The 10,316-nt window shown below is 62.4% G+C and overlaps 1 protein-coding gene across 1 annotated transcript; it reads left to right on the top strand.

The window, feature by feature from the left end:
- Positions 1-4: 4 nt before the first annotated feature.
- On the top strand, positions 5-1,183 carry FAM43A (family with sequence similarity 43 member A; the record flags this gene model as incomplete). The annotated part of the gene is made up of 1 exon (XM_015409274.1): positions 5-1,183. A coding segment is annotated over one exon (1,092 nt), but the record flags the coding sequence as incomplete, so codon positions are not given.
- Positions 1,184-10,316: the final 9,133 nt, after the last annotated feature.

Genomic DNA, 10,316 nt, shown 5'->3' with positions numbered 1-10,316 from the left:
GGCGTGCTCGGCGGCGGCGGCGGCGTCGGCGTCGCTGGGTTCGGCGGGGGGGCTGAGCCGGGTGGGCCAGCTGTTCCGCGGGAAGCGGCAGAAGTTCCGCGTGAGCCGCGAGGCGCCCACCTACACGGTGCTGTACCTGGGCAACGCCACCACGCTGCAGGCCAAGGGCGAGGGCTGCACCGACGCCGCCGTGGGCCGCATCTGGGCCAAGAGCGAGGCCGGCCGCCTGGGCGCCAAGATGAAGCTGACCATCGGGCCGCAGGGCCTGCGCCTCGCCCCCGCCGCCACTGCCTCCTCCCCGGCCTCCTCCGCCGCCGCCCGGCCGGGCCACCTCTACCTGCTGCACCGGGTCACCTACTGCGTGGCCGACGCGCGCCTCCCGCGCCTCTTCGCCTGGGTGTACCGGCACGAGGTGAAGCACAAGGCCGTCCTCCTCCGCTGCCACGCCGTCCTGGTCTCCAAGGCCGAGAAGGCCCGCGCCATGGCCCTCCTCCTCTTCCAGACCTCCGCCGCCGCCCTGGCCGAGTTCCGCCGCCTCAAGCGCCGCGCCGACGCCCGCCGCCAGCAGCTCCAGCAGGCCGGGCCCGCCGCCGACGCCGCCCTCCCGCTCCTGCCCCCCCTCCGACGGCGCCTCCTCCTCCTCCACGGGCCCGCCGCCTCCTACAAGCCGCCCGTCGAGCGCAGCCGCGGCGCGCCCAAGCTCGGACCCATCACCGAGGACGCCCTGGGCGAGGAGCTGGAGGAGCGCGCCGCCCGCCGACACCCACCCCGCCGCCCCTACCACGGCCGGGCCCAGGACCAGGACGACGACGACTCCGACGAGGAGGAGGAGGACGACGAGCTCCTGGCCCCGCTGGACGACGGCCGGCCCGACGGGGCGCCCAGCCTGGGCGCGCTCATCTGCGGCCTGGGCCAGCTGGCCATCGGCAACGACCCGGCCCTCCTGCGCGCCGACCTCCGCGTCACCCGCCTCCTCTCCGGCGAGAGCACCGGCAGCGAGTCCTCCATCGAGAGCAACGGCCCCGACGGCGGATCCCCGCCCCAGCCCCCCGCCGCCGCCGCCCGCGACAGCCCCCCCGAGCCAGACACCGGCTGAGCCCCGCGGCCGCCGCCTTCGGGGACGGAAAGCAAGCGGGGGGGGGGGCGCTGGAGGGAGAGGGCCATTCCCCCTCCCTCTAGAGCCACGGAGGCCCCGAGGGCGACTCGACGAGCCAAGAGGAGCAACGTGCAATGTCTTGGGATCACCCCCCACACACACTGGAAGACCCCCCACCCCTTGGCCCGGGTGCCCCCACCACCACCGCCTGCCCACCGGCCCAAGAACCTGGAAGAGCTGCCAGAGGCCTTTCCGAAGGGAAGGGGGGGTGCGGTGGAGGGGGGAGGAGGCCTCATGTTTAAAGTCCCCGGCTTTAACTCACGGGGCCGCCCCCCCCCCCAGAGTTTCCCCTTCTCAAAAGACAACGGGGTGTGTGTGTCTGTCTGTATATATATGACTGTGAAGGGAGTGGGGCTCCTCCTCGCCTCTCCTCCTGTCCGGGTCAGGGTTTTTTGCACTGTGGCGAAGGTGAGGGAGCCCCTCCTCCTCCCTTTCCCTTTTTGGCTTTTTTAAGTTATGTCGGGTTTGGTTATTCGACAACAGGAGTCCCTCTTCCCCCCTCTCCGTGTTTCTATGATCTCTTTTGCTGTGCAAAAGGCAGCTGGTAAATGTGGATGGTCCCTTGGACACGTGGAGCCGGCAAATGTTCATCAAGTGCAGTTTGTTCTCTTTGGTGGAGGGGGGGGGGAGAACACCCTCCGATCGGAATCCTTCACTCCCCCCTGGATTGTTTGGCACCCAAGAGTGGCTGTAATAAAGAGGAAGGTAATGGAAGAGAGGCTGCTTCTGTTGGCTTGGTGGGGCACGGTTCCCGTGGCCGGCTTGAATGGGGCATCAGCCCTGGGGCCTGCTTCGGGAGGGGGGGCACAGATCAGTGGGAAAGGGCACGCAGGAGGCCACAGAGGGACCCCCGCCCGCCCCCGCTCTTTGCCCCTGACAGCTCTTTTTAGCTGAAAGGTAGACGGCCGAGGGTTGCCGGCTTGCCTGCCGAATGGTTGGAATCGGGTGTTTTATCATCCCTGCAATCAAATATGCCCTTCCTGGGTGACTGTTTGCCCTGCAGGGAGGGAAAGTTGAGGTTTGCCGGTGGAGGGAAATGGCACGGGTGGTTAAATATCCGCCACACTCTGCCACAAGCACCCACTTCCCAGTAGAAAAGAAAACAGGAACCTGAAGGGTCCTGTCCTGCACCCAGCTTCATTTGAAGGGTCCTGTCCTGCTTCCACCCAGGGATGGCTCTCTGTGTCGATCTCTCTCGCTGCTGCCACCATGGCAGAGAGGCCTTTGCAGAGGAAGGGCGCGTCAACACAGCAGTTTCCTCTGCACTTTCCTTGTCTCAGCACCCTGCAGCCACTACTTCCTCCTCCTTCCTTCGAGGGCTTTTTTAAAAAAATCAGGAATTGCTTGCTTGCTGTGGTGTTATGGCACGAGAACAGTCTATTGCAACACTGTGCTTGTTCCCACATCCCGTTTTTTTTTAAAAGTCTCTATTCCTTTTGATTGCAGAGTTATAGGAGAAAATGTTCAGCATATACCGTTTCCCTCATAGGTCTACAAGGGTAAGGACGAGAGACTTATTTTAAAAAAAACAAAAACGAAAGCTGCGAACTGCTGTTGTGGATTTCCCGGGTTGCATGGCCGTGGTCTTGGCCTTGTAGGAGCTGATGTCCTATGATGCCAAGACCACGGCCAGACAACCCGGGAAATCTACAACAGCTAATGAACTCTGGCTGTGAAAGCTTTCGACAACATGTTGCCGTGAACGACTGTTTTGGTGCAATCAGATCCCTGGTGCAGCAAAACAGCCCGAGAGAAGCTTGAAGGCGCTCTCTTCCTTCTCAGAGCGTGTGGCTCAAACTCCACCTCCAACTGCTTGTCATAGTGCCCTCGACAACATTTCATGGGATCCGGGGGGGGGGTATCTGTTGGGCCAATGCGCTGCTTCCCGAGCCAGGTGGAAGTGTTCCATGGGGTGTGGCTGTGCCCAGCGGCTGCCCCCGTCCCCCAGACCATCCGGGCTCTTCCAGGGTGTCCTCCTCGCCCGGGGTCAGAACTGAGCTCACTGACCATGGCTTTGGTGGAGTTTATTGACAGTGACGTTTATTCAAAACATTTCAACAATTCAGTTAAATCAGAAGGAATTTGGGTGTGTCGACAGCCACGTGAGGGAGGCTGGGTGGGGAGAGGAACTGTTGCCAGGTCACATAGCGAGTGAAGGTCTGGATCTGGGCTGTAGAAGACCCAACACTGTAATGGGGTGTGTGTGTCATGGCTCAGTGGCAGAGCCTCTGCGTGGCATGCAGAAGGTCATAGGTTCAATCCCCAAGTGGCAGGTGAGGTCAAAGGCCCCCAAGAGCCCCTGCCAGGCAGAGCAGCCAGTCAGAGTGTTACTCAGTAGAAGGCAGCGGGAAGGGAAGGGAAAGGAAAGGAGACTGTCAGCCGCTCTGAGACTCCCCCCTCGGGTAGTGGAGGGCCATATGGGGGGTATGAATCCATTCTCCTCTTCTTTGTTCAGGTGGGGCTGTGCCTCAGTGGTGGAGTGTCTCCTTTGCTGGGAGAAGGTCCCATGTCCAGTCCCCAGCATCTTCAGCTGGAAGGGTCGGGGGGTCATGTTAACGGATGCATTGGTTTTTATAGAATCACGGCATTGGGAGGGGCCGCAGAGGCCATCTAGCCCAGCCCCCTGCTCAATGCAGGGACAGCCCAGAGCATCCCTGACGAGGAGGGTTTGTCCAGCCGCTGCTTGAAGACGGCCAGGGAGGGGGAGCTCCCCCCCTCCCCAGGCAGCCAGTACGCTTCCTGCAAAAACGTTTCTCCTAAGATCCAGCCAGTATCTTTGCAGCTGTCATTTAAACCTGAGATTGCGAGTCCTCTCCCCTGCTGCCCACAGGAACCGCTCCCTGCCCTCCTCCAAGGGACACAGACAGCCCTTCAGAGACTTCAGGAGAGCCATCCGGTCCCCCCCCCCCTCCGCCTCCTCTTCCCCACACTGCCCGTTCCCAAGAAGTCCCCCAGTCTTTCCTCCGAAGGTTTCTTGGTCTCCAGTAGGATCCTGCCTTTCTCCTCCATGTCATCCCCAGGACAACAGCCCTGTGAGGCAGGTGAGGCCGAGTGGGTACGATGGGCCCCAAGTCACCCAGCAAGCTTCCACGGCAGAGGGAGGACTCCGGCCGGGCTCTCCCAGGGGCTAGGCCGCTGACACGCCAGCCCCTACCCCACGCCGGCTCTCTGGGGTGAAAAGAACTGGGCCCGAGACCTTGGGAAGCGGCTGCCAGTGGGAGCCGGCAGCTCTGAGAGGTGGTTTGTGCCAGGCTGCTTTCTGTGTTCCCCTCCCAGGGTGGGCCGCTTCGCAGTGGCACCAGCAGAGAGAGTCGAGAGAGGCTCGCTTCCTCTGGGCACGGAGAGGTCTGGTTCAGGCAGCCCCTCTGCTCTCCTCCGTTTCCACAGGAACGGGCAGCTCTTCTGGCCCGGACCAAAGGCTTCCTGTGCCCTGAGTCGGCAGGCCAGCCCAAGCCCCCCCCCCCCGCAGCTATGGCAGAGACCACAGAGATTTGGAGGTTCCTAGAGTGTCGCCCATCGGTTCCTGGTTCTGATGCCGTCCCTTCTGCCACACCAGCTGGCAAGCAAGCCCCACTCTGTGGCCCCCTGCAGATCCCCTGGGGCTCGCCAGAGAGGCCCCTTGGAAGTCCCCCCCCCGCCAGAATCAGGAGCACAGCCACCTTTTCTCGTGACAGGGCTTCAGTGCTCGAGAGACTCACGGTCAGCCTTGTCAGAAGCAGGGTGGGAGTGGCGTGGCGTGGCGTGGCGTGGGGCACACCCGGGCTGCTGCCCGGCAGAAGGTCTTTACCCAGCTGGACTCTTGGTGGGGAGCATCAGTCTCCCCGGCTGCAGCGGTGGGGCCCCCCCTCCCGGAAGTGGTTGATCCCCACAAAGGCCTGGAAGAGGGGCAGGAGGGGGCACATCTGGCTGCGTCTGCTCTCCCAGATGTGCTCCTCGGCCTGGAGAGCCTCTGCACAGCCCGGCCTTCCAAGGTGCAGGCAGGAGTCCTGCCAGGCAGGCGGTTGGTGTCACACTCTTGTGGAAGGGAGGGGCAACCGACAGGGGCGGGGGGGCGGGAAATAAAGTGATGGAAGCCCCCCCCCCCAGCTTACTGTTGTGCCTTGAATTAATGGCTCAGTCAGTGACTGTTGGAGAATCTCAGTCTGATGGCGTGTCGTGCCGCTCCATAGTCCAAAGGCAGGTTATTCTCGATGAATGAAATAACGATCTCCCCACCCCCCAACTGAGAGTCCTGGAGGGCAGCCATGTCTGTCTGCAGTGGAAGAGTGAGGCGGGGGTCCAGGTGGGCCTCGGAGACCCATGAGATGTTCAGGGTACGAGCAGTCAAGAGCTGAGACCTGCTCCGTCCAACGGAGGGGGTCTGGGAGGTTGCTCGCCCTCCTTGGCGGCAGCGTGTGGCTGGGCCTTGTGTGGGAGGGGGTGCTCGCCTGCCTGCCTGCCTGCCTGCCTCTGGTCCCTGTCTGTGGTCCCTCAGAGCACGTCACAGCCAAGGACTCCCCCTCTCAGCTGTGGAGAGTCCTGTGAGCAGAAATTCTACTCTCTGAGTCCCTGGCATTAGAGTTGTGAGCGAGAGCTTTGGCTCCTGCATAAATTAGTTTGCTCTGGAGCCCCATCCTTCCTGAGCTAAGGCTTTGTTAGCCGCCCTGAGCCTTCGGGGAGGGCGGGATATAAATCCAAAATAAATAAATAAAAATAAATAAATAAAAACGTGTGAGCCGGAGGCTAAAAAACTGGGAGCTAGCTCACACTGACTCAGCTTAGAGGGAACACTGGCCACAGCCTCAGGCTTCCCTCTGCACAACATGCGCGCAGAGGCCGGATCGGCCGGCCAAGGCATGCTCAAGTCAGCGCGATTCCTGACCTGGGCAGTGCCAGTCACAGAAACCGGGGCTGTCCCTTGGCTCAGCGTTCAGGATCCCAAGGCCAGGGTTTTGCACTTGTGCATGCGCGCGCATGCATGCACCTACAGCAGCTGACTTGCACCTCTGGCTGCCTGTGGCTGGGTCTGAGTCTCCCCTTGGGTGCTTCCGAACCACAAACGGGGGGGGGGGTTGCAGCTCAGTTGTGCCGTCCAGCCGGCATGCATGCCAGTGGGGTCCTGGGCAGCTCTGGAAATGCCGCCAGCCCCTCACGGGTGTCCACAGCCGGGCAAAGGGTGGAGCCTGGAGAGGCAGTGCCCACTTCACAGCCCAGCAAGAAGCCCGAGGCAGGCGTCACTACCCCGCTCGGGCTCTCCTGGCAGTCCTCCTGGGCACACCTTCCCCGGAGGGGGAAGGATCCAGCGAGGCCACACTGAAACCGACTCGCAGGCCAGCCTGCCCAGGAGGACTGGGCTGCGGCTCTCTTTGCAGACCTCCCTGCCCCGCCAGGGGCCCGAGAAGCCTGGGTGCCTCCTGCGGAAGGGAGGGAGGGAGGCGGGCCTGCCTCATAGTGCTCTCCGGACAGACCCGATTGGCCAGCTGGGCTGCCCCTCGCATCCAAGAACAATGTGTTCTCCGCTGGCTCCGGCAAAGCATCCGGTGACACGGCCGGAGGAGACACGGCTGAGCCTGAGCAGCCGTGGCCTGCTCCCCCCACCCCACCCCCACCCGGTCGGTCCAGAAGTGCTTCCCGGGGGGGCCACGGCGGTGGCTGCTCTCTCTCTCTCGTGGCACCCCTGGGCCCAGCAGAGGTGGCGGGTGCTGATGAGTGCCTGTTCAGGACATCTTGACCTGGGCTCTCTCCCCCCCCCCCATGCCCAGGGTTGAAGGGGGAGGGAAGAGGGCACGGCACAGCCCCCTCTCACCAGCAGATGTTGGAAGCCAAGCTGGGCTGGGGACTTGGAGGGGAGACCGCCACGGATGGCTCTGCGGAGGAGGGCCAGGGCGAACCCCCTCTGCTCCCCACCTGCCCCGAAGGCCCCCCCAGGGTCGACACGGCAACTGCCAGTGAGCAGCGGAGGGGGGGGGTTGCCGTGGCCTTCCTCTGCAGAGGGTCGAGGGACACTCTTCCCAAGGGCTCTGGTCGGCCCTCCCTCGGCAGGAGGAGAAGCCGGCTGTGCTGCTGGCACCTCAGACTGAGGGGCTGAGTGGGCATTGCAGGACAGCAGGCCAGGAGCCTCCCCTGCTCCAAGCGCACCCTCCGGGGCAGATTCTGCCGCCGCTGCCTCCTCCTCCCCTACCTGCCGCCCTTCTCATGTCTGGATGGGGCCAGGAGCTTGTGCGAGAGGGAGGGCCACCCTCTTCCGTTGGCAAGATTTCAACTGATGTGATGTCCTTGGTCTCCTCTCTAGGAAGCGCGTTGCAAGCCACGTTGGGTGGGAGGCTGCAGCAATAGCACGCCTGTGCTTTGACCTCTGGACACATTCCAGGGCACAGAGAGAGAGAGGGAGAGAGGCCCTGGTTGCCTGCCTATGGCCCCAGGAAAGTTTACCTTGAACACCCGCTGGCTCCTGGCATCCCGTTCTCCAGGATTCTTGTCACAAGAATCCAAGGACTGTGCGGCCCCTCCTGGCAGGTGGGGAGGGGGAGGGGGAATGCCCTTTCCCTCTGATGACCCTGCGGGGATGCCACCACCGGGAAGCACACGCCAGAGACACCGCTGGCTGCAGGGGTGGGGGCCGGAGGCAGAGTTTTGCTCCTGCCTCGTTGCCTCCCTCCCCCCCCCCCTTGTGGTAGGGATGTGAAAGAGCCACAGGCCTTCCCGGCAGTTTTCATTCCTGCGCTCCAAAGCAGCCCCGGGTGTGGTGGAGGGGAAGGCCTCTGGGTCACCCTCTGAGCCACTCTGTGGAAGCCAGTGGCCCCGCCAATCCAGAGCATGGGTGGGTGGCCGACCCAGCGTGAGCTGCCCGTGGGATGGGGCTGCAGGCCAGCAGGAGGGAACCTGTGTGGGATGGGGCTGCAAGCCGGCAGGAGGGAACCTGAGGTCAGGTCGCGTGTGGGGCGGGAAGTGGGACAGTTTGAATCAGGAAGGGAGGCTGGCTCTGCTTCCCCCCCCCCCAAAAAAAACCCCCCACCCCTCCCCACTAATGGATAGAAACTGGGTTATGCAGCAAGCCCCCAGCCCTCCTCCCCTCACCGTGGGACTTCCTGCACTGCTCACAGACAACCCACCCCCACCCCACCCCCTTCAGCAGCTGCTGGACCCCTCCCCTCGGGACTTGCCTCTTGAGCCTCCCTCCCCAAGGCTGGCTTGGCCTGCCCCCCCCCACTCCCGCCTCCGAGGCACATGGGACACATTCAAGCCGTGCTCTCTCTTTGCGGGACTGTGGGAGACAGAAGTCTGGCTGGAGGGGGGTCAGGAGGGAGCAAGCGGGGCTCCTCCTCGTGGCTCTGGGGCAGAGGGGCCCTTGGGAGGCCGAGAGGGTTTCACAGTCCTCCAGGGGCCCCTTGCCGAGAGGAGGAGAGGAGAGAGCACTCCCTGGAAAAAGCCGCTCTCTGGAACAGCCCGGCCTGGCCAGGAGAGCGAGGCGTCCTGGAGGCATTTGTCTTGGCACCGGCAGCCCTGCAAAAGCCTGCCTCTCTGCTCGGCTGCCACCAAACAGCTCAGGGGCCAATAAAAACCTCAGCGTGGGCTGCCTCTCGCCAGCCTCACACGGAGAAGGTGCTCCAGAAATGGGCCCCACTCCCTCCCTCCCTCCGTCCTCGCACTCTGGTCCAGAGCAGGCCAGCTCAAGCCCCGGGGACAAACAAGCACAGCTCTTCCCTGGCTGGAAGTGTCTCGCGGGAGCACTCTGCCCGCCCGCCAGCCAGCCAGCCAGCCACGCACCCCGCCCCCCCCCCCCCCCCCCACACACTTCTCTCACCGCCCCAGAAGACAGACGTGTGCCTCCAGCCACGGTTCAGATGACAACAGCACACGGTACCCCACCGGCACACCCATGCCCTGGAGGGAGAGACCTCCGTCTAAGCACCTTCCTCTGGCCCTGAGTGCAGGGGGTGTCCAGGAAGATTATTGACGCCCATCCAGGACGGCTGCATGGAGGCCTGGGATGAACTGCCCCCCCCCCACCCAAGGCAGAATCTGCACGCAGAGAACTAGAAGCTCCAGGAACAAGACGTGCCCAGCCTCACCACGTGCCCAGCAACTGGCCAGCCCCCAACCCAGAGGACATCCCTGTGGGGAAAGGCTGAGGATTCCGGGGCTTTTCCGTTTAGAAAAGAGGCGCCTAAGGGAAGACATGAATGCTTCCTCCCCCCCCTCTCAAAAGACTAGAACTCACAGGCATCCAAGGAGGCTGATGGGCAGTAGGTTCAGGATGGGCAAAAGGGAATAGTAGTTCTTTATACAGTGAGTGATGATTAGAGTATGGAATTTGCTGCCAGAGGATGTAGTGATGGCCACGGGCGTAAATGGCTTTAAAAGGAGTTATCATAGAATCATAGAATGTTAGAGTTGGAAGGGACCTTGCAGGTCATCTAGTCCAACCCCCTGCACTCTGCAGGAGCAGAGCCAAAAGATAGCCCTACATGCCTACAACATACCCATCCGGCCTCCGCTTGAAAACGTCCAGCGAAACAGCACCCACCACCTCCCGAGGCAGACTGTTCCACTCTTACAGTTAGGAAGTTTCTCCTGATGTTCAGCCGGTATCGACTCCCTTGTAATTTCCACCCATCAGATCTAGTCTTGCGATCCGGAGCAAGAGAGAATAGATCTGCTCCATCTTCTACATGACAGCCCTTCAATCATGTCCCCTGGAAGCCTTCTCTTTCCCAGGCTAAACGTACCCAACTCCTTCAGCCTTTCCTCGTAAGACTTGGATTCCAACCCTCTCACCCTCCTGGCTGCCCTCTTCTGGACACGCTCGGGCTCCTCAGCATCCTCCCTCAAATGGGGTGCCCCAAACTGGACGCAGGACTCCAGGGGAGGTCCCTGACCCTGGCAGAACAGCAGAGTTAGGTAGCTGTAGTCAAAGACGGAATCCAGGTGGGGGCAGCCGTGTTGGTCTGAAGCAGCAGGACCGAGTTTGAGCCCAGGGGCTCCACGGAGACCAACAAAGGGGGGGGGGTTCCCCATGCCACCGAACAAGACGTTGTGATCCCTCCCCCCCCCCGAAAAAATAAATCCTCCACTAAGATGACGGAGGGCATTCCTCACCACTCCAGTGCCAAAACCCACCTCCCAGCTGGCCGCAGAGCACAGCAGGTGTGCGCCCCTCCTCCCCCCCAAACAAAACCAC

Source organism: Gekko japonicus, unplaced genomic scaffold (genome assembly GCF_001447785.1).
Source record: "Gekko japonicus isolate JY-2015 unplaced genomic scaffold, Gekko_japonicus_V1.1 scaffold398, whole genome shotgun sequence".
NCBI classification, from domain to species: domain Eukaryota; kingdom Metazoa; phylum Chordata; class Lepidosauria; order Squamata; family Gekkonidae; genus Gekko; species Gekko japonicus.
This window is presented reverse-complemented; position numbering and strand designations above follow the sequence as displayed.